General features: G+C 41.4%; 1 protein-coding gene across 1 annotated transcript in view; it reads right to left on the bottom strand.

Annotated features, from left to right (window-relative positions):
- The window catches only part of IL1RL2 (interleukin 1 receptor like 2), a 37,375-nt gene that overhangs the window by 1,473 nt on the left and 11,128 nt on the right, over positions 1–24,774 (bottom strand). Inside the window, exons 4-9 of the mRNA XM_032419979.1 lie at positions 23,852–24,011; positions 19,851–19,925; positions 12,070–12,199; positions 11,162–11,298; positions 9,302–9,445; positions 595–756 (exon numbers count right to left, since the gene is read on the bottom strand). Coding sequence (XP_032275870.1) covers positions 595–756; positions 9,302–9,445; positions 11,162–11,298; positions 12,070–12,199; positions 19,851–19,925; positions 23,852–24,011 — 808 coding nt within the window. The remainder of the gene's footprint in view (positions 1–594; positions 757–9,301; positions 9,446–11,161; positions 11,299–12,069; positions 12,200–19,850; positions 19,926–23,851; positions 24,012–24,774) is intronic.

The raw sequence follows: 24,774 nt of genomic DNA, 5'->3' as shown, positions 1-24,774 counted from the left end.
CCATATTGGTCCCCACTCAGGTTTTACCTCATTTCATTCTGCCGCCCGAGTTAAGGAAGGATTCTCCTCCCCATTTGACAGATAAGACAGCTGAGGTTCAGAGATGTTGCCTTCATTGCCCAAAGCTACACTCTTGTTCAAAGGGAGACGTAAATAAATAAATTCTATTTTATTTATGTAGGAGAAGCCTGGGCAGTTAAGGTTTATAAAATCATCTTTAAACATGAGCTGATTTACATTTTCGAACTGATGGAGAATACTCAGCAGTTAGTCTCAAGGGCATGAGGGCAAATGACCTCTTTTCTCCATTTGGTCCCTTGGCCAAGGCTGTCATCAGCCAACTGCTCGTGTTACTCGTGAGAGTCACATTATTTCAACCAGGAATCCCGGTTATCCTGTTACAGGAATGAGCCCCAGAGAGAAGAGAGCTGGTCCTAACTCAGCTCAGGGGCTGTGGGCTGAGGAGGTGCAAGACTCCCCATGGTTCCTTGGGGAAAGCAAGCAGATCCTCCCACCCCACCACTTCTAAAGTGAAGGAAAAGAGACTTCCCTTTCCTTTTTATTTGTGGCTTTTACACTTCACTCAAAACATACCTTGTCCAGGAAATTCATCCCTGCCAAATATAAATAATTTATATCCACACTGTCTCTCCAGCACCTCAGGCAGAATCTTCAACACCAGCGTGTCCACCTCATGGCTCTGGATTTCTCTTTGAGGCTTGGGGTATAAGACATAGGCATCATACAGCTTGCCATCTGAAAAGGAAATGGGATAAACTCGGAATTATTCCTACCAAATTCTCTTATGTTAACAGAGCGAAAGTCTGACTTGCTACCATGATGTCCTTTTCCCTTGGGTTCAATGACTTCAGAGTACCCAGTTGGCTCCCTTGGCTCCAAGCATTGCCACACTAGGTTCTCATTCTCTCAACACTTTAAATATTTCACTCTTGCTCTTTTGCTTCTGTAGTTTCTGAGGACAAGGTGAATGCAACTCACATCTTTGTTTCATGATAGGTAATGTTTTTTTTTTGTTTTTTTTTTTTACCTCTGGCTTCTTTTAGGACTTTTTTTCCTTACCTTTGACTTTCTGTGGTTTGAAAATGATATGCCTAGGTTTTTGTTTTTTTGTTCATCCTGCTTGGTATTCTCTGAGCTTCCTGGATTGTGACATTAATTCGGGGAAATTCTTAGTCATTAGTGTTTCAGATACTTATGTTCCTTTCTCTCTTTCTTCTCCTTTGGTATTCCCATTACATTTATGTTACACCTTCTGTGGTTGTCCCACACTCATTGGATACTTTGTTCTTTTTTTTTCCCCAGTCTTTGTTCCTTTTGCTTTACAGTTTTGGAGGTTTCTAGTGTGATAGCCTCAAGCCCAGAGATTCTCTGCTCAGCCATGTCCACTCCACTAGTAAGCCCATCACAGGCAGTCTTCATTTCTGTTACAGTTTTTTTTTTTTTTTAATTGCTAGCTTTCTTTTTGTTTTTTTTTAGGATTTTCATTTCTCTGCTTACATCTCTCATCTGTTGTTGTGTGCTGTCTGCTTTTATGCATTAGATCCCTTAGCATGCTAATCAGGGATAATTTAAATTCCCAGTCTGATAATTCCAACATCCCTGCCATTCCTGGCTCTCATGTTTGCTCTCTCTTCAAATTGTGCATTTGCCTTTTAATATGCCTTATACTTTTCTCTGAGAGCTGGATAGAATGTACCGGTAAAAGAAAGTGCTATAAACTGGCCTTTAGTTACATGGTGGTGAGGTGTGGAGGGAGGGGACATGTTCTATGGTCCTGTGATTAGATCTGTCTTTTAGTGACTCTGGACTATGAACTTCACAAGCATTTCTCAGTTTTTTATCCCCACTTAGGTGGGGCAGGATGGCTAGATTGGGCTGGAGTTGGATATTTCCTCCTGCGCAGGTCAGTTAGACTCTGATAATGCCCTAGCGGGTAAGGCTTTCATTAACTAGTTTCTCCTGAGGGCAGGCCTTGTTAATAAGAACTGAGTGCTCTAGGATATTTCAGAATGATTTTTCTCCTCCCCCTGCTGGAAGCACAAAGAGATTTTTTTCTCTGATATTTACAGTCAGAACCAAGTCAGGCTTCTGGAGGGAAAACTCACAAAAGTGTGGGTTTCTACTCCTTATGACTAGGTTCCCTGAAGAATTGAAGTCTCAGATTTATCCACATTGAGCCTCCAGTGATTTGTCAGTTACAATTGGTATTCCTACCCCATTGGCATTGACCTATGAGGAAGGTGGTCCTATCCCCGTTACATAAGAATCACTTCTCCAAGGTCACCCAGCCCCAATTCCAACCTGACACCTTTGACTCTAAGTCCACCAGTCCCCGTGGTGAAAATGAGAATTGAAAGCAGGAGTCTCCATCATCTTCACTCTTGACGGGTCCTGTGCAATGGCGGACTGTCATAAACTGCACCAGGCAAAATGGGCCAAGTCTCTGTGATTCAGACCCACTAGTGAATTTCGTCACTGCAATTGCACACGGCATTGTAGAGACCAAGCCTCTGAGCAGACTCCAGGAATCTGCTGTGCAGTACAGAGAAGTCCAATACAACAGCACATTTCATCATCACTGGAATGAGCTAAGCATTAACTGAGCAACCAACCACAGGTAACAGTCACTGTGCTCACCCCTGGACAGATGAACAAGACACAAGATCTAACTGGAAAGACCATTCAGAGACTTGGAAATAAAAACATGAGGCGCTACAAGATCACATGGCTGAATGAACAGGAGAGATGAAAAGAAACAAAACTTCCCCATAGCATGAAACTCTTGGGGAAAATTCATAAAGGATGGAGGGCAGTTCCTGGATTTTAAAGGGTTTAGAAAAAAATGAGGCGCTAGGAGTGGAGGATAAAGAGTCCAAGAAGGGGAAGAGCTTGAGAAGCGCATGGAAGGGGGATGCTTATGCTCTACTCAGGGGTCATATGAATGAGTAAGAAATTCTAGCAGGGCTGGAAGGTTTGAGTGAACATCTCATTAGAAAATGTGATTTTTTTTTTTGAGCTCCAGGCTATTTGGAAATTCACAGCTAACCTAATGGGACCCAAGAGGAAGCCATCCCTTTTTATTCCCTTTTTATGGAAGTTTGTTTGATTGAACAGACTTGAAAAGAAGGGTGGCTCTGAGCCCAAAGAAAGAAGGTAAAATCTTGGATACTTCTAGTTTTTGTCTAAATAATAGTACAGACAGTCCCTGACTTAGGAGGGTTTGATTACAATTTTTTGACTTTATGATGGTACAAAAGCAATACACATTCAGGAGAAACCATATTTCAAATTTTGAATTTTGATCTTTTCCAGGCTAGTGATATGCGGTCCTCTCCTCTCTCTGATGCTAGGCAGTGTAAAAAGCCTCAGCTCCGAGTCAGCCACGCAATCTCCAGGGTCAACAGTCAATACACGGACAACCATCTGTCCCCATACACCTGCTGTTTCCCACCTTCAGGGCAGTATTCAATCAGTCACATGAGACAGTCAACCTTGATTATAAAATAGGCTTTGTGTTAGATGATTTTGCCCAACTGTAGGCTAATGTAAGTATTCTGAGCACGTTAAACGTAGGCAGGGCTAAGCTGCGATGTTCTGTGGGTTACTTGCATTGAATGCATTTTATTTTATTTTTTAAAGATTTTATTTATTTATTTGAGAGAGAGTGAGAGAGAGAGAGCACGAGAAGAGGGAGGGTCAGAGGGAGAAGCAGACTCCCCACTGGGCAGGGAGCCCGATGTGGGACTCGATCCTGGGACTCCAGGATCATGACCTGAGCCAAAGGCAGTTGCTTAACCAACTGAGCCACCCAGACGCCCTTGAGTGCATTTTAACTTATGATATTTTTAACTTATAATGGGTTTATTGGGATATAACCTATCATAAGTCAAGGAAGATCTGTAGTTAAAATGTGTACAGAATTTTAGAGTTTACATTGTAGCCTTTTCCCATTCAATAAATTCTCACGCCAACCACCACTGACAACCTTTAAGTCTCTGCCCACCATTCTTGGCTATCCTGTGGAAATGGTAATACACACACATGGGCACACATGCACACTCACTCTTCCTCAGTCTCCCCAACCCCTGTCATGAAAGGAAGCCGTATGAGAATGGGGACTTTTTTTGGTGGGGTTCCACCCCCAGTGCCTGGAGCAGGAACTGAGACAGAGGAGGTCCTATCAGTAGTTGCCAAATGTCTGAGTGGAGCTTAATTTTACAGAGGCTCAAGAAGGTTAAATCTGTGAGGGGAGAGAGAAGTTTTAGATCATGAGCTGATTCAGCTTTTTAATAAATTGGAGTCATCAGGCAGGTACCAAAGGGATGATTAATTTGTGTTTGGAGTCGGCAGAAACCCAACCCAGCTAAAACTCCTTCTGTAACGTCTTCAATACTACTAGTCTATACCACCACTCCATAAGTGGATATTTTTCTGAATTAAATTTAATGTCATATACTTGACTTTCTAAAGCCAGGGGACATATGAAAAAAAATTCTTTTTAGGATTTCATAAAGGCTTTATGTTTTTAAACATTTTAAAAAGGATTTAAATGTCCTTAAAAATTTGATAATATTTAATCCTTTTATGATAAAGGGTTGGTTGGGTTGGCACTCTCCTCATCACATAGCAGAGCCTTCCAAATGAATACAGTATTTCCTGGTCTGTAAACTACAGCAAACATCCGTGTTCCTTAACCCCTCTGTCTGAAACCCTGCCACTGGTGTCTCTCTTCTCTCAGGCCGTTTCTCTTTCTTCCTTCTCATTAAAAAGCAAAACAAAACAAAACAAAAACCTATGTTTGCTGAGTGAATTCTCTCTTTTGACTGTGTTCCACGTTCCCTGTTTTTAGGCGAGGTGTCTGAAAAGACAGGTGCTCCATGCTGGGCAAATGCAGACTCTGAGACAGAAGAGACTTAGGCAGCAAGGGACTCTCACACCTTCTCGAAAAGCAAAATACAAAATGCTCCCAATTTTTGGGTCATCTTTTATTTTTTTCTTTCTAAGCTTTTGGGTAGTAATGTAACCTCTGTGGCTTGTTCTCAAAAATGCAGTGGGTTCCCATCACTTCCAAATGATCAGTTCGTCCTTTATTCACCAGTCTAGCAAAAAACATCAAGCTGAGGCCATTTTGCTTTTAGCCTCTGCCTGAGGTTTTGAAGGGCACTCTCAGACAACTGCCTGCTGGCTTTGCCCATCACGGTCACGGTGAGGGTCACATTTGTATCCTCGGATTACAGGAAAGGGAGCTGAGACAGACAAGGCTATGTTATTTCTCGTCTTTGAGCTGCTAAGTGCATAGCCTTGATTCAAATCCAAGTCCACCACTCCCTCTGGTATGGCTGAGACGAGAATCAGGAGGAGGAAACGTCACAAAGCATATACCTGATTAGTCCCTTGCAAGTGTGTCAGACTGCATTTTTTTCTCGAAAATAGCCCCAGCAATATTTCCAGTTCCACATGCTCTTTCAGAACCGACCATACCTCCCCACAAAGAGGTGGAATCTATTTCCACTCCCTTAAAATTGATGAGGACTCTGTAGCTGCCCTGATAAATAGAATGTGGTAGAATTGACTCTATAGATTTAGGGTCTGAGTCGTAAGAGAAAATATGGCTTTTCCTGGCTCTCTTGTTCTTGAAACACTAGCCCTCGGAAGTCAATCACCGTGCCATGAGGAAGCCCAAAGTAGCCCACACAGAAACCACATGGAGAGGCCACTGGGGCCTCTGGTCACTGAGGCCACCAATTGATAGCCAAAATCAATTGCCAGTCCTCCAGCGGGGTCCCTAGACATCATGGAGCTGGGACAGGCCATCCCTGCTGTGCCTGTTCACGTCCTGACCCACAGAACCCATCAGCAAAAGAGATGGCTGCTCTATGCTACAAAGTTTTGAGGTAATTTGCTTCCCAGCCATAGTAACTGTAAGAGCGGTTGGGAAGGTAACAGTGAACGGCAATAGATAATGATGAGTTTGACATGCCCCCCAACTGTTTATTTCATCCAGAAAACTGTAGAAATGTAGACCTACTAGTAAGTTTTTTAAGGAAAGGGCCTGTTAGCAGATACTCCCACAACTTGCCTTTATATAGTGGATAAACCTAGACAGTTTATCTAGGTTCTGGCCAAGCTCCTTTAATTTCCTGAAGACATTCAGTCCTAATTTTGATGTTAAAACATCTGCATATGCCTTTATTGGCCGTTGGCAGAAATACAAAAGTCTATTGGGATGTATTAATGTTTATGAGAGATTGCTTAAAGATTATTCAACCCCTTACTTTCTTTTCTTAAGTTTCAAACCTAATCAAACTGAACCAATGGAAAAATCAGACAGAATCAATTTGGTCTTCACATAAGTGCTTTTACTTGATTGCATGAGGTTTGGCATTTTAGCCCTAGCATGGAAGACACTAGAAGAAAAGCCACATTCAACATGCTACTACATTTACCACAGGAATGTTGTTATAGACAAGATTCATTATATTACACCCTTTAAAAATGAGTCTCCCTACAGAAACTTTTCCTTGGAAAATTGTCCCAGAAAAAGCTATGTGCTCTCATAAGCAATTGAAGCGCATTTGTGAACAGCACACAATGCGTCTTGTCATTGCTTTTACCTTAACTTCTAAAGCTAACTCATCTTTAAAACGTGTCCAAAATTTGTCATTAATTCTACCCCCAAGCTTTATTTTACCATTCTACCCTCCATTCACTATACCTATTTTGTTTTTGTTTTTAATTGTTGTGTTCTACATGTATGTTCTCCACAAACCTATTTGGAAGGCGGTGAGACATATGCAAATCTCTCTAGATGTGGAAACTGGCCCTTTTATTTTTGTACACGCATGCACACCCGGAAGGAGAATTTTTAAAGTAACTCCTATAATTTACTAGAGAACATACAGAACTGATGGATTAGGGCTGTTGATGACTCAATAAAACTGAGCTATACCCACCTGTTACTCATGTTATAAAGTGCAACTCATCTAGTTGGAGAAATATTTTATCATAAGAAGGACACAATTTGTCTATTTCTTCATTTGTATTTGCCACCCCTTACTCCACAGGTTCCCCCCAATAACTCAGAAAATATCTCCCAGGGACACAATGCTGGAAATAGCATCAGGGACAAATCTTAAGTCTCACCTCTAGCTCATTGTCAAAGCCAACACTCAGAGAGGAATTACAGGGGTCGTTCTCATAGATGGAGCTGTAGAGATTAGAGATTTAGTCATAAAGTATGCACGTACTTATCTGAATTAAGAAAAAAAAGGAGCCCTGGCTGACTGTGAGCCCCGATGTCCAAATTCTCAGCCCGAATTTGGGCTGAAGCCCAGTCTCAGCAGAGGGTGGGGCTCCCTGAGTCTGTCATCTGCTCAGCTCCCCTGCTCTGGGTGAGTCACTATTCCTTTTTTCTCTTCCTGCTAAACTCGACCTCACCAGCAGGCAGCTGCACCAGCTCTCGGCTCTCATGCTCCTGGGAGTCACAGTGAGTCATGGAGTGAGACGCGCACCCAGACCAGAGATCTGGGAACACCACTGAAGTCCCCGCAGTGTCCAGTCAGTCAGTAAACAGAAAGCAAGTGGTGGTGTGCTGGTCTCCTCTGCCACATTCACAGGCAGGAGCATAGCCACAGGGAGGCTCCGAGGGGACCCCACATCCAGCTGACGGGCCTCAGGACTAGAGAGGCTTCAAGAGGCATTGGACATGCACAGTTGCATTTCCGCGATTGAATTTGGCCCTCAAGAAAGAACGTGTTGCTTTCTACACTGCTCCGGGACTGCCAGTTTTGAATTCGGAAATTTACCTTAGAATAAAGTCCAAGTTAGGACACCTGTTTTCTCAAATAGGTGGACAACAACTTGTACTGTGTGTTTTATATGCAAAGCAGACCCTCGGTGTAAATAATGCCTTTCTTACTGGTGGGTACTCATAAAACGTGCTTGGACACCCACTTCTCTGAATTCCAACTCTAGTCCTCATCGCTAGTCTCCAGACCTGAATGGTATAAATGTGGGTATTTCCGTGTACATGAAGAGCATAGACTTCTCTCGGCTGTGTATTAATTTTTCATCCAATCAGAGGACATTAAAGCAGACTTATTTTTTTTTTCAAGGCCTTAAGAGATCACAACCATTCTGAGACAACAAGAAAACAGCACAGAGTTTAAAAAAACCACAATGGTTGGGGGTGGGGCGCCTGGGTGGCTCAGTCGGTTAAGTGTCCAACTCCTGATCTCAGTTCAGGTCTTGATCTCAGGGTCATGATTTCAAGTCCTGAATTGGGCTCCATGCTGGGCATGGAGCCTACTTATAAAACAAAAAGAAAAAGAAAAAAATACCACAATGGTGGGAAGTGCCCATTCCTCAGAGTTTCAGGACCGCACTGAGGCATTTGTGTGTTGAGATGTGTTGGCAGGACGGGAGCTCCAGAGACCACGCTGAAACCTGGGGCAAAGGGGCAGAGGCAGCTCGCTTTGGCTTTCAGACTACAGGGTGCCCCTTGTGCCCCAGGTCCCTGCTCAGGGCTTTCCTGGACTTCAACTCAGTTGTTCCTACAATACTCTGAGAGGCAGGCTCTGATCATTTTCTCTCCCTCCCCACTTCCTCCCTTTCCTTCCCTCCTTCCTCCCTTCCCTCCTTCCTACTTGCCTTCCTCCTCTCCTTCCTCCCTTCTCTTCTTCCTTGCTTCTTTTTTTCTTTCATTCTATAGCCAAGAAAGAGAAGAGCATTCAACACTTCCTAAGATCACATGGGAGTAAGGGGAGAACCAGATGCAAACCCAGGTCTCTCTCTAGCCTTGCGAGTCAGGGACTTAAATCTTTCAGGCCCCAAGTACAGGGCCTAAAAGAGCTGCCCCCACAGGCAGCTCATCTCTCTCCATAACGTAAACTCTGCTCATGAGCCCACCGTGCTGAAGACGTATCGCGGATGGAGAGCCCTTTGTCGCTCTAGGAGAAATTGTCTTCTTTGGCAAACAGCAGTAGATGTGAGAACCTCTCTAAAACAGTCACAGTGGGACCCAGAAGATGACGTGCTCCTGCTTCTTAGCAAAGATTTGCTCGGCACGACTAGCCTGCAAGCCTCATTCGACTGAACAATGCTGGTGACCATGGACCAATGGTTTCCCTGAAGCATGAGAAGTCCAGGGAGAGTCCTTCCTCCCAATTTGCCAACAACATGAAAGGCAAGCTAGTAAAATATGATAAAGTGTATTTACAATGGTTATACGGATGAGCGGATGCCAAGTATGAGACAATCTTCGGTGGTTACCCACGCTTACCTTCTCTGGTCCCGGTAGAATGGAAGGCACTTCGATACCAGAGTGCAATGTCGATCTTAAAAATGTTGTAGAGGTACATGACAGATGCTGTTGCACCCACCAAGGCGAGAAGCCCTCCTATCAAGTAAGCTTGAACATTTGGAGCTACAAATGACAGCAAATAAAGATATAAACAAATAATAATAAAACAAAGAGTCAACTCTATGCTTTACTTATACAGATCACATTACAAGTGCCAAATGGAAATGTGTTAGAGGTCAATGAGGATAATGCTTAAATATTTGTTTACAGTTAAATATAATAGGTATATGGGAGTAGAATAATCTGGTGTGGCCCACGAATTTCAGAAAGCAAATGTGCTCTTGGGAACCTGAGGAAGGAAATTCTGCAGAAGCCTAGCTCCTGATGGGGCTGGCTGGAGTGCATGAGGACTTCTCTCAAAACACACATGGCCAGGTCTCACTTAAGCCAACTCTACTAGACTCTCCTGAGGTAGAGCCTTGGACATGTTTATTGGAAGACCTTCCCCGGTGGTTCTGATGCACATTCCTGATTATTCCACTGTCATAACTGCTTTCATGGGCACTCAAAATTGAGCAGCAGGACACCTGTCGTAAATAAAGAGCCATCAGCTGCCTCCCCTGAAAGCCAACTCTGTTGTCTCCGGAAGGCTGGTGGAGAGCCAAACTCCCCCCTCATCCTCTTTGTGCCAGCAAGGTCCAGGCCGGGGGCCTGTCTGCAAAGCACAGTCTCTGAAAGGGCAGAAAGGGTGTCTATCCCTGCTCTGCTTTGCAAACACACTGCAGAGCAATTATGGCAAAAGCTGTGGGTGGGAGACGACCAAGAAGCAGAACCGGTTCCCCTGGAATGTCAAGTCCCTGAAAACAGGCTCCTACACATCCCAGAAAAGGAACAGTACAGTTTGCTCCCTTACCACAGCCCAAAACAGTGATGCCATGGAAGGAGGCTCTAGGAAGGAGAGAATTCGGAAAGAGGAAGAAGGACAAAGGAAGAGAAAGTCTCTCCATTCTTAGAATCCACCGCATACACCACTTCCTTCATCAGCCCCTTCCAGATGCTCCAGTCTCCACTAAAAGGTGTGTATGTATGTATGTGTGTATGACGGGGGGGGGGGGCGTCTTTTCTTTGAACCCCCCAGAACACATTCATTTTTTTTAAAAAAAATACTCCCTAAGGAGTTTATCATGACCTGCCCTAGGTCACACTATGTTGCAAACAGTTTGAGGTCAAAGACATCCCTATGCACTGCAGTATGTCTTTAAATACAATAAAGCACAATAACTAAAACACATTCTGGGTCAACAGAAATAGCAATCCATTGATTAAGTCCCAGCACAACCAAGTGGATCTGCTCTGCACGCGGGTGCCCGATCTGATCCTGACCACCTGTTTGAGCCTCTAGCTTCTACTAGATGGATTGGCCCTTCCCTCCCATCCTTCCAACTTCTCTTTGTCCTTCCCCAGATCTTGGAGCAACAATGCCACCTCCCCCTTTGGGAGGACCCAGGTCTGGGAAGTTGTAATGTATAGACTTCAGGGATCTTGGTACTGCAATGGTCACAATAAGAAGACCGTGCCATGCAATATTTATGAGATTCATAAAGCCCCTGGTAAGTAGACAGGAGTGATGGCTGGCAGTTCTTGAGTTGGTCACTCATTGCCTTCAGGAGCATTGACACCCCTCCCCCGACTCTGGAAATGAGTTTGAAACCAACAAATTCCAAACAAGAAATTAATGCCGAGTTTCCCTATTGAATATCACTCTGCTGCCTCACACCAAGTGTCTCCTTGTCATTGTTTTGAACCTTCTGAACAGCGTGTACCCCACCGAACCGTTACCTGGGAGTTTTAAAATAAAATATGCTGCTGACACTCCGGCATGACAAATGAAAGGATGACCATAATCTTCCATTTTCACTTCCAAGAAGGTTATGTTCACTGTGTAAAAAATATGTTTCTGGAAAGAAATGTGGGATCTGTAAAAGAAAGGAGCCAACCATTTATATGTGAGGCATAGTTACCCAGCATAGTGTATCATCTTCAGTCTAGAGAATAAAATTCTCTCTCTGGAGAACACTTTAGGCCATCACAGTTACCCCGGGAATGCATCACGGACTAGCTCGGTGAGGTGCGTGAGTTGTGGCCCTTCCGGATTTCCATTTTCTTCTGGACGGCGACAGATGTCATCCTCAGCCCTCCAGAGCCTTCCTCTGGTTGTCTCCACATAGGCTAACTTATCTACCCTGCAGGGCCCAACACCAGTTCTTCCGCCCTCGGACTAGTGAATCTTGCTTTACGCCACCCAATTTATACCACCACAAATTGGGTTTCTACCACGTAATTAGTGCATGATTAAGTCCTGTCTCCCCCAAGTGTCCCCACGCTGCTCCCTGCTTTGCTACTGGAGCCTTGAAGATCTATGGCTCATGATATAACAAAATAGGAAGGAGGCTGGTTTTAAGGACTAGCTGAGAGAAATGGATTTTGTTGTGTGAGGCCCATCCTTGATGTTTTGCCTCATCTGTCTAACTAGGATGTGGGAATGTTGATAAGATGAGCCCCTCACACTTCTCTGAAGGGGAGGCTCAGCCCTGCCAAGCACTGAGGACATCTTTGAGAGGCAAAGCCAAAAGGAGTGATGAGGGGTCAGTGAGAAGCATCTAAAAGAAGTAGTACTAGCACCAAAATAATGTAAGTGAGGAAATTCTTGTCGGCTTTTAGGGAAGCCAGAAAAACACAACACCTACTCGGATCCTTCTCTGATGCGTTTGGATTCACTGTAGTAATCATCCACCAAGGTGTTATTGACTCTCCAGCATCGGAGATTTGTATTATCCCTTGTGTCTGTGATATTGCAGTCCACAGTAAGGGGGGAGCCTATAAAAACAAATTTATAAATGTTACATGAAAAGCCTACAAAAAAGTGATCAGCTAAACAATATCCTTGAGTATCTTTTGATTACCAAAAATTCACCCTGGAGGTCAATGTTCCTCTACTTTATTCTCTCCCTGGACAGAGATGGTAAGGGACAAGTTACCTTCCAGAGTGTCTACTGTACAGAGATATCCATGTGATATCCAAATCCCACCAGCTTCTGGCCAATGCCCTCCTGAATATCAGGGACACAGATACTACCACCAGTCTTAGGAAACTTAACAAAGAACTTTACAAAGTATTTCACAGCTTAACAATAACCCACAACCCTCGGACCAAGTATTTCACATGCATTGTCTTCTTCAGTCTTCCTATCTTCAAAACAATCCTACAATCAGGAAAGAGGAGGTGCTGTAAATGCCCATTTTACAAATGAGAACACTGAAGTTCAGAGAGATTGGTGACTTGCCCAAGGTCACACAAGAGAGAAAGAAATGAGACATGAATGCTGGTTTTCTATTTCCAAACCCAGTGATATTTCTACTTCACCAATCGTGACCCCTCTCCTGACTCCACCTCACACATTCACAAATTATATTTAATAATTTTATATTTTTATTTGATTTTTCTATTTATTTTCTATTTTTATTTGATTTTGCTCCATGAGCCTAATATATCCCATCTATTTACTCTACATAAAAAATTACTTTATTTCTACACAGTCTACTTCATGTTTCTTTATTCTAGGTGGAATTTATTTTTTCTAATTTGTTTTTTTTTGAAAGATTTTATTTATTTATTTGAGAGAGAGAGAGGGAGAGAGAATGAGAGAGAGCACAAGTGGGGAGGAGAGGGAGAAGCAGGCTCCCCATGAGCAGGGAGACGGATGCAGGGCTCAATCCCAGGACTCCAGGATCACGACCTGAGCCGAAGGCAGAAGCCCAACCAACTGAGCAATCCAGGCGCCCCTAGGTGGAATTTATTTTTCAAAAATCATGAACTATAACACATGTATAGTAAAAAGTATAGAACATAAATGTAAAGCACACATCCATATCACCTTCACCCCATCAGGAAAACAGCATATTGCCGGAACTCCAGAAGCCTCCCACATGCCCCTGCCTACTTTATACTTTATCACTTATGCATTTGCTCTTGAACTGTAGCTTCTGTTGCCCACATTTTGTTTGTGATGCTGATCCGTGCTGCTGCATGTAGCTGACTCCATTCAGATAAGAGAATGCACTAGCACTTGTTTATTTCTTGTACAGCTGCTATGCACACATCTCATTGTTGTAGTGTTTGCCTCGATGCGTAAGGCTGCTGTGAGCTCTCCGCTGCATGCCTCCCGGGGCACAGTCCACACCTTTCTTGTATACACACCCTTGTACATGACGGTGCACATGCCTCTCTATCTACCAGTAAAATCGGTAGATCTTAGGTTATGGGTATCTTCGACTTTAAAGGAGATGCCGAATCGTTTTCCAGCGCGGTTGTACTGATTTACCCTTCCACCAGCGGTGTAGGAGAGCACCTGTTACTTTACCTACTCAGCAGTATGTGGTGTTGTCAGTCTATTTATTTTCGCCAGCTCGATGTGTGTGTTGGGACATCACACTGTGGCTTGAATTTGCATTGCCCTAGATTGCACCTGCCGCAGCACATTTTTAGACCTTCATTGGCCGTGTTGATACCCTCTGTTGTAAACTGTCACAGTGGTCTGTCTCGCCTTCTGGTAGGTTGACTTGTCTTTCAATAAACGGAAGTTACTATGTTTACTATAGTCATACTTATCAAATTTTACCTCAAGACTAGTTATTGACTAGCATGTCTTTATTTTTTTTAATCTTTCCTTACCCCAAATCATGAAGGATTTTTTTTCTAGAAATGCATCATTTTGACTTCTTTAGATCTACAACTCACTGGAAATTATTTTTATAAATAGTGTGAGAAAGGGGTCAGGTCTTTATTTTATTCTTTATTCCATTGTCAAGTTCCATTTATTGAAAAGATCACACCTTACCTAGAGCAGTGTCAACCTTGCCAAAATCAAGTGTGTTTTATGGTGGATCTATTTCTGGGCCTTCAATTCTAACCCGTTGTCTATCTTTGCATCAGAACTACACTGTCTAAACTACGGTAGATTTTTCATAAATCTTGAAATCTGGTGGTACAACTCCCCTCAGCTAGTCCTTTTTCATTAAAAGTGTCTTGACTATTATTCAGTCTTTACTTTTTTCCATACCAACATTATAATCAACCTATCAAATTCAGCAAAAACTAAAATCTTTTGAGATTTTGGCTCTCCCTCAAAACAAAGGACAGATGTTTAATAGTTCAGTCTTAAGTGTGTTGTTTCTTCTAAGGGCTTCTAAAGCAGATTTTTAAAAATCAGATTAAGGACATTCCCTTACATTCCTAGTTTTAAAAGTTTTTTTTTAAAATAATAAATTCCTAGTTCAGGTGTTCTAAGTGACTTTGCTGTATCTATGAATGTATTTTTTCTTCTTTAATTTGTTAATGTAAAATAAAAGGAAGACTTACCTAATATGAAGCAACCTGGCATTGCTTCATGTAAGCCCAACTGAGCCGCAATGTATCATCCTTTGGGTATGCTGATAAAATAAATTTGCTAATAATGTGCTTAAAATTTTTCATCTGTGTTGAGGAATGAGACTGGCCTGAAATTTCCTTGTCCTTGTTGGGTCTGACTGTCAAGATTTTCCGGACCTAATAAAATGCGTTAACGACTATTTCTTCTTTTTCTACTTTGTGAAACAATTTGTTTAAATCTGTCAAATTTCTTTATTAAATGCTTTGTAGAGTTCACTAGCAAAGCCAAGTGGATCTAGAATTCTGTTTGTGGTAAGATTTTACATTTCTGGTCATATGTCTATTCTGAAATCTGTATCTTCTTTTGCCAGATCCTTTGTGCTGATTTTTATGGAAACTGCCCATTTCTTTTTAGATTTTCAAATTGTTTGGCAATAGGTTTTCCAGAATATTCTTTTATGACCTTTTTCATGTGTATATTATCTATGGTGATGGCCTCTTTTTCCTTCAGATTGTGCCTTCCCTCTTTTCTTAATCATTCAGGGGGTTAGCAATCACATTCCACTTTTCAAAAAAAGAACTTCTTTCTCTGTTAATCACTCAATTGCATGTTCATTTACTATTTCACTATTTTCCGCTATTACTGCTCACCTCATGTCTTCCATTTCTGTTGGATTTATTTTGCTTCTCCTTTTCTGTCTTCAGGGGTAAGCGTGTAGCTCATGGATATTTCAACTAGCTTCCTTTTCTAATTCAGACTATCAAGTATGTCCTGATCAAATCTTTGTATCCCACCAACCTCGGTGTAATCTTTTCATGAGTATTCATTGTCAAATTATTTTCTGATTTCTATTTTTATCCATGGGCTATCTGGAGGGTTTTTTTATTTGATTGTTTTCCAACCTATGCAGTTATTCTAATTGTCTTTTTATTGCTTATTTCCAACTTCAGTGTCTTATGGTCTGAGAATATATAGTTTATATGATTTCAATCTGTTGGATTTTGTTGAGACTAGCTTTATAACCCAATATATGGTGGATTTTATTAAACATGTCTTTTTTTCTTATTTCTTTTTAAAGATTTTATTTATCTATTTGAGAGAGAGCAAGCACGAGCTGGGGGGAGGGGCAGAGGAGGAGGGAGAAACAGACTCCCCACTTGAGCAGGGAGCCCCATGTGGGGCTCAATCCCAGGACCCTGGGATCATGACCTGAGCTGAAGGCAGACACTTAACCATTGAGTCACCCAGGTGTCCCTTTATTAAACATTTCATTGTGCCTAGAAAGAATGTGTAATCTGTAGTAGATGGGCTCAGGGCTCTATAATATGAACATTAGGCCATTTGTTGGGCACATTTTGTTTGTCGTTATAGGGTGTTCTGTTTGCTTTGTTCTACCAGCTACCTTGCAAAGTGTTGTTATTATTATTCCATTATTAGTGTGGACTTAATTTCTCTCCGTAATCCTGAACTAACTTTCTTTCTGCACGTGTACACACACACACACACACACACACACACACACTTCTAAGGCCATGTTATTATGTATCTACAGGTTCACCATTGAACTTTTAATCATTATGAAGTATCTCTGTTTACCTCTAATAATGCATTCTGCCTTCAGATCTACTTTAATACTAGTATAATTATACCAACATTATTTTGGTTAGTGTTTATAACATATATCATTTTCTAGTCTTTTCTCTTCCAGCATCTTGTAAACAGCCCAGAGTTTTGATTTCTTCTTTCAAATCCAGTATGACAATCTTTATTTGGAGCATTTAGTCCATCCTGTAATCGGTGATATATGTATGTTTAAATCAACTATCTTATATATATATATATTTTTTTTAATTTGTAGCATCTGTCCTATATTTGTCTTTTCCTTCTTGCTGTCTTTTGATTCCTTCTTTTGGATTCCTTCTTAACCTTCCTCTTGATTATTTTTTATTATTCCATATAAAGCTGTATTTTTGAAATTATTATTACTTTAGTGTTACCCTAAATATTAAAACATAGATCCTCGAACTTACCAAAATCTGATATTATTGATTATTTCTATCGTCTTCTAAGAGAATGTAAAGTATTAGGATGCAATTGCATTTAACCTTCTCCCAGCAGACAGGCAAATGCAGTTGTGAATTCTAATTTCATATATATTTTAAATTCCATGAACAATCGTCATTATTATTGCCTCATTCAGTCAAGATTCATTTGGATTTACTCACATATTTATGCCAACATTCGCTCCTTCCTTCCCTCCTACAAAGCTGATTCACGATCTAGAAACATTTCCTCCTGCTTAAAGAACACTGGAGTAGCTCCTTTAGTGTAAGATTGTGGTTAGCAAATTTTGTCATTTTTAGTTTGTCGTATTTTCACTGACTATAAAATTAGCATTTTTTTTTCAGCAGACAACCTCCATTATTTCCATCAAAAATTCAAACAGTGAGCTTACTATTGCGCACAGAGGATTTTTTTTTCCTTTTTCCCCTAACTTTTAAGATATTTTTCCTTTGTTTTTCTGCAGCTTCACTTTGGTATTTCAAGGTGTAGGTTTGCCTTTATTTGTCCTGCCGAGTCTCCTTAGCTTCCGGAGTCTTTGGATTAATGTGTCTATCAGTTTGGAATATTCTCAGATTATCACCTAAATAATACTGCCTCTGCTCCCCTTTTCTCTTTTCTCTTTCTTCTGGGATTACAATTACATACATGTTAGCTCTGGGTATCCTCTCTCTCTAACCTCTATACTTCCTATTCTTCTGTCTCTTTGTGCTTAATCATAGGCATTTTCTCCTGACCTATATTTTTGTTCAGTAATCCTTTTTTCAGATGTCTCATATGCCATTAAACCCTTCATTGAGTTTTTGGTTTTGGTTATTGTACTTGTCAATTCTGATATTTTATTTGTTCTTTTTCGAATCTGATATAGTCCTTTTTAAAAAGTTTGCAGTGTCTTTTGAAAATTGCAATCATGTCTTTTCCTTCCTTGCACATAGTAAGCACAATTAATATCTATCTATCTATCTATCTATCTATCTATCTATCTATCTATCTCTGGGGCCCTGGGGGTCTGTTTCTGTTGTATGTGGTTTACCATCCAGAATTTACTGAATCAAAAGTTATTGTGAAGGTTCTGAATGCATATTGGCATTTCCTCTACAAAGTTTATACCAGTCCATTCATTTATTTAGCTATTAAGCAACTATTTCTTGAGTATCTGCTTTGTTCTAGAAACTGTTCTGAGCACTGGTGATATAGGAAGGAACAAACCAGACAAAAAGCCTGCTCCTAAGGAGCATTGACTCAAATAGAATTAGAGATACCAGGACAAAATAAGTGAGGTAGTGATAAGTACTTTACCAAAAATAGAGAGAGCTCAGGGGATAGAGCATGATGGTGGGTGAGGTGTGTTACTTTTTGTTTTTTAAGATGTTATCTATTTATATGAGAGAGAGCAAGAAAGAGAGCATGAGCAGAGGGAGGGGCAGAGGGAGAAGTAGGCTCCCGCTCAGCTCGATGTGGAGCTCAATCCAAGGACTCCAAGATCATGACCTGAGCAGAAATCAGATGTTTAACCATCTGAGCCACCCAGGCACCCCAGAAGTGTGCTGTTTTAATGTGGTGGTCAAGTGAGATGACATTCATTGGCGACCTGATGGAAGTGAAAGAAGAGACCATGGAGCTGTGTGGGGAAGAGCATTTCAAATAGAGGGAACAGCAAGTGCAAAGTCCCTGAGGTGGAGGTGTGCTTGAGATGTTCAAGGAACAGCAGGAATACCAGGGGGATCAAGTGTGAGCTTACCAGTGTGAACACTGGTAAGGGGAAGTCAGCCATGGAGGCCCATGTTGGGAATGCAAGGACTTTGAATTTTATTCAAGTGAGTGGGAATTTTATTCACTGAGTGAGATGGGAAACCATTGGAGAGCTTTAAACACAAATGTTTTAAAAGGAGCACTCATATTCATGGCCAGTAATGTATTAGAACACCCTCTATATTATCCTTGCTAATATTTGGTATTTATATTTTTAATCCTTACCAATTTCATAGATACATATCATTTTTTTGTGTGCATTTCTTTTATGGTGGATGAATATTTTTCATATTTTGTTAGTCTTTTTTTTCTTCTGTGAATTATTCATTTGCCTCTTTTGGATTATTCCTAGTCCTTGATTTGTTGATATTTAATGATATTACCTGTTTTTTTATGTCTCTGTTCCAAACATTCTCTCCTAGTTTGTCATCACATTTTCACTTTACCATTTTTCCTGTATACAGATATTTACAGTTTTTATGTGAGTCTAATTTTTATTTTTTTTTTTTTTAAAGATTTTATTTATTTATTTGAGAGAGAGAGAATGAGAGAGAGAGCATGAGAGGGGGGAGGGTCAGAGGGAGAAGCAGACTCCCTGCCGAGCAGGGAGCCCGATGCGGGACTCGATCCAGGGACTCCAGGATCATGACCTGAGCCGAAGGCAGTCGCTTAACCAACTGAGCCACCCAGGTGCCCCGTGAGTCTAATTTTTAATCTTCTGTGATTTCTTCCACTGATTTTATGTGTAGATAGTACATCATTCTGAGGTTAGATATAAATTTATCTCAGTTTTTAATGGTACTTCTGTGGATTTATTTTTATATGTTGTTCCTTGATTCATCAAAAATGTATTTTTATGTCTGATATGAGGTAAAGAATGAACTACATATTCTTCACATTTAAAAAGTTACACTAATATCACATATATCCTAGATCTCTCTCTCTACACATGCTTAAATGCCACAAATCTTTACTAAACTGTTGTATATTGTAGGATATGCTTATTATTTTCCATTATGTTGCTTTAATCTTTCTATTTGGATACAAATACCAGTATTTACTTACTGTTGCTTTATAATTAAACATACTTTACTATTCACTAGAAAAGATTTCTATTTCTTCTATTCAATTATTTTCCTGCTAAATTTTTCCAACATTTTTCAACATGAATTTTTAAAATGCTTTGTCAAGTTTCAGGACATTCGATGAAATTTAACTGGTTTTATATTAAATATTTATATTAATCTGCCCTTAGTGATTTCAATGGCTTTGATAATTTTACTCACCAAGTTGTACTTCAATTGAATTGTTTTTTGGATAAATGATTTTAGGAATTCTTCCGGCATATCCATTTGTTTCTGCTAAGAAATCATACCCACATGAAATTGCATTAGAATCATGTATGATACATTCCCACCTATTTATCCAATGACAGTGCAAAGAAAACATGGCACTGAGCAGGACTTTAATAAGCATGAGTCAAGGAAAGAAAAAAACTCATGGCGTGATAAACTACCACCTCATAAATGCATATTTTTAAACCATAAATAATTGAATGCTAAGGGAAAACCCTAAAAGCTGGGCTACCAGGAGAGTTTGCTTTGCCGTTCTATATTTGGTATAAATATAAACTGATGAGGTCGTGTAATAAAATCTCATTACCTAATAATCCAAATACAGTTTGTAAACAGTGGCTCTAAGCCAAGCTCCGGTCTAGGTCCCAGATAGAGAGAGAGCATGAGCCAATGTTTTATCTTCGGTCCCGCTGTTCCATCCTCCATCCCTGCTTTTCCGTATTCTTTACATCCTGTCCTCTTCTGTTCTTCAGCTCTTCCATTCCTTCACCCTGCTGTAAGACTCTTTCCTCGTGTTGACTTCCCAGCCCTTTGTTTTTCTCTACTTCTTCCCTTCTCCATTTACCCACCAACATCTAGTAATCACCTACCTAGCTCCACATTCGTCCTCTATATTTGGGGTGGGATGCGGAGACATTATAAGAGGGAAGCTAGGAAAATGCAAAAACATGTGTCTTGTATAATGACAATACTATGTGCACATTCTACAAACTCTTCAAGTTCAGTGTGTCCCAAACAGAGGTCATCATGGGCCAGTGATGTACCACTTTGCACTAGATTGCACACAGCTCAAATCTGGAAGTCACTCCAGGCAACAGTTCTTCTCACCTATTCAAATTATCAATCACGAAACCAAACTAATTTCAGCTCCTAACATTTCTCCGTGTGTGCCTCCTTCTTCATGGCTAAACCCTCTATTTTCCACTCTCTAGTCTTTCATTGGTACTCTTATTCATATCCACCTCTTCCGTTACCATCTAAAGGACAAGGACTTTGAAAGTTGCATCTCCAGACCTTTCTCTAGACCAGGACCAGGCCAACTTGATATCTCCACATGGGCACCTCCAAGTACTCAGCTTACCCATGATCAAACTCATGATCTCACTCCTAAATCCAGTTTTCCTCCAGAGTTATACTATTTCATTGAATAATATCATCATCTAGTCTGTTGCATATGCCAAAAGGCCTAGCTCCCTTGACTTTGCCACATCCCTTATCCCATATTCAATCCAACAACCCCTGTGGGATTCACCTCGTCAGATGCCTTGAATCCATCCACATGTATCCATCTCCAGTGCCACCATGTTGCCTGTGCCTACCTGATATCTCACCCTCATTTCTGTACCTGCCTCCTCCCTGCCACTCCTAACTCTATAGGGATCGTTTCGTGCACGGCAGCCACCCTGAGCTTTCTGGAATGTAAGTCACATCATGCCACTCTCCTGCTCTCAATCCCTCTGGCTGCTTACCACTGTTCATAGAATAAACTCCATACTCTCTGCTTTGGATTGCATGCTCCTACCAATTCTTGGCCCTGATTACTTCTCCAGCCTCATTACCTCACATGACCTCCCCCATTCAGCATTGCTCCAGCCTCCCTGCCTACTTCCCATTATTCACACATACCATGGTCTATTTTGTCACAGGGCTCCCTCAATCTGGAAAAATCTCGCCCACTCCATCACTCAGTTAATGCGTCCTGACCGGCAGCATCACTATTATCAAGAAGCTTTCCCTGACCCTCTGCCTTCTCAACAGGTCCTTGTCTGTTCAGTCTTATACTTTCCATTCCTTCATGGCATTCATCTCCTTGGTAATTACACATCTCACTAGCAGATTATCTGATTTATCTCTGCCTCCCTTCCCTGCTCAGACTTCAAAGCTCCATCAGAGTGGTGGTCATGGCGGCTTTCCTCCTTCTTGTGTTCTCTCTACAAAGCGCAGGACCTGACCTTATTAGGCACTCAGTAAAGAGCCACTAAATTACTGCCCGAAGAAGAATCCCCTGCCACTTCCACTCAAGTTCAGATGATCAGCACTCTTATCAATACTGGGTATTGCAGCAGCTGCCAAAGCGGCCTACAGGCTTCAAGACCCTCCTCAACTCTTGCTCAACCATCTTGAGACTGGTCTTGTCCATCACAAATGCAGCCTCGTCGCTCTGCATCCAAGGGCTCTTCAGGGGCCGCATGGTAAAGCCTACATGTAATTGGCCCCCTAAACCTTGACCTTATTTAACTCCATGGCCTCAGCTCCCACCACTCCTTACCTCATGCTTAGGTTTGCTCTAACAAAATTAGTTTTAGGTCCAATACAAACTATGCTAGTAGACACTTCTATGCTTTGTCTTATAGTATTCTCTCTGCCCTGCCTCACACTCTTTACTTTTATAAATTTGACTCATCCTTCAAAATTCAGCTGAAAAGCCATTTCCTCTTGGAAGCCTTCTAAGACCATTTACTTGCCACCCCTGTGGCTAATTCTGATTCTTTTCCTGGTCCCCCAGACACTATCTATAACTTTATTTATAACTCTATCCTTACTACATAATGTGAAAATGATTCATTTATATCTATAACTCCACTACCACCAGGATGACAGCTTCTCAATAGAAGAAATGATGGGGTTTTGTTTTTTTTTTTTAGTTTTTAATTATTAGGTTCCAACAATTGGGGCATATACTAGATCATAAATAAGTGCTTATTGCAACGACACGATATACAGACTACTGAACTCAATGACCTCTTGAATCCCCTATGGGATTTACTTGAGGTAGTCTTCATTTTGCCTTTCAAAGAATTCCTTCAGCTACCAGTGGAAAACTAAGCATGATAGTCATCAACCATTCAGTTTATTAAATGGGTCTGTGCCTAGTCTAGTCCAGGCACTGGGCTAGGTGTGGGAGATTCAACTCTGAACAAGACAAAGGTCTTTTTTGCCTACATCTGGAGAGATAACAGGTAACATAAAACCCAAGAGCATAAAAATCATGAAATGTAATACAATTAATTTTCTTAATTAAAGAGTTCTGGGTGGGAAGCAGGAAGCCACCCATGCTGAACACATGCCCCAAGAGAGCCATGCCATCAATAAATTGCTAGGTACCACCCAGTACATTGAAGTCTGACAGAAATTAGTGACAGACATGATGGTCCAAGTCAAAGAAATATTCAGTCTTCAGTTCTTTCTATTTAGATGAGTCAACATAGAAGACAACTGTCTACTGACAAAGGAGCAAAAGGCAATGTAGCAAGAACTCCTTGCTGAACGTGTTGAGAAGAAATGATGCTCATCTGGGCACTGAAAGTCTTTGTCCTGGCCCGGTTTCTGTCACTAACCAGCTTTATAAGCTTCCTAAGTCACCCCTCCTGGGTCTCTATAAAATTAATGGCTTAAGCTAAATTATCTTTAGGGTTCCTTCTACCCCGAAGATTTTGTTTTCAAATCTCCAGGTCATATGTTCAAGCAAACTGGCTGCTCTGGGTTGAGAACTGATGCCCCATGAGCATCAAGTATCCTGGAGCCCAGTCCAGAGACCTTGAACTCTGCATGCCCTGGGCAGGGGACGCCAAACCTGGAATGGCCCAGCAAAGTAGTCACACCAATGATGGCTGAGGGAAATAAGAGTAACAATAATATCTACCACTAGATGAACACCTATACTTTGCCAGGGACCCCAGTACCCACTTTACATACATGCTTTCATTTAATTTTCATACCAAGAGTGTTGGGTATTCTGTTTTTCCAGATGAGGAAACGAAACTGCTCATGCCTTTTGCCCTCTTCTTTCTACCTCTGATTCTAACAATGGCAAGTCTGAGAGCCTGCGGACCCTCAAGAAAATCAAGATCAAGAATCACTGTTGCCCAAAAAGCCAGCCATCTCACGCAAAGCCAAGAGGAAGCCAAGGCGATGGATATGAGCGTACTTACCGATATTCACCGTGATGCTGTTTAAAACAGTGTACTGTCTCCCTGTGTGTGTCAGTCGGGCTTGACATGCGTAGCTCCCTCCGTCCTCTGCTGAAACATTGCTCACCGAAAGCTTTGTTTCCCAGGAAATAAACCGTTCTCCTTTAATCTCTTCACAGCCCTAAATACAAAAGTATATATACATACATAAATGAATTCAAAGAGTATTTTGGTGTATCAGCTACATTTCTAGTTAGCCCCATCCTATGCACCGTGGGGAGATGCAAGAAACATATGTGATCCCCAGGGTAATTTATAATCTAACTGAAGACAATATCTATATCTATAGATATCAATAGGTAGATAGAAAAATAGATAGATAGATAGATAGATAGATAGATAGATAGATAGATAGATAGACATAGATTTGACAAAGAATATGTTACAGGCTACAGTGAGTACTATAAATATTAAGTCTAATGAAAGTTGAAAGGAAAGAGGCCTACGTGAGCTAGAAGGCAGACCACACGGAGGAAGATTGCATGGGCCCACAAAGGAGTGTGGTAGGGGGGTGTGAACAGGCAGGAAAGCCCTCCACTCACATGGGCCTATATCTCCCAGTGGACCACCATCTCATGGCACCAAGGCCCTATGCCAAGACTGCAAGCCCAGGTGATTAATGACCGCTTCTGCTGTGTTCCAGGCCCAAATACACCTCTCCACAGAGGTCCAAAATAATTCTTCAAGAACATTCTGCTTGGAGGCCTGAACAACAGTCAAAGTATGCTGGCTAGGCTTATGGACAGACGTCACGTAGCTTGTTATATCACCCGTGTTTCCACAGCATCAACAAGAACAACTGCATGCCAAACCAACTTGAGGCCTGGTTAGTCTCAGGAATGCCTTTCTCACTTGCCATCCTCAGCAACCACTCCCAGGGCAGA

The sequence above is a fragment of the Phoca vitulina genome, unplaced genomic scaffold, assembly GCF_004348235.1.
Source record: "Phoca vitulina isolate PV1807 unplaced genomic scaffold, GSC_HSeal_1.0 scaffold22, whole genome shotgun sequence".
In the NCBI taxonomy this organism is placed as follows: domain Eukaryota; kingdom Metazoa; phylum Chordata; class Mammalia; order Carnivora; family Phocidae; genus Phoca; species Phoca vitulina.
The sequence above is the reverse complement of the archived record's forward strand: the minus strand, read 5'-3'. Positions and strand labels throughout refer to the sequence as shown.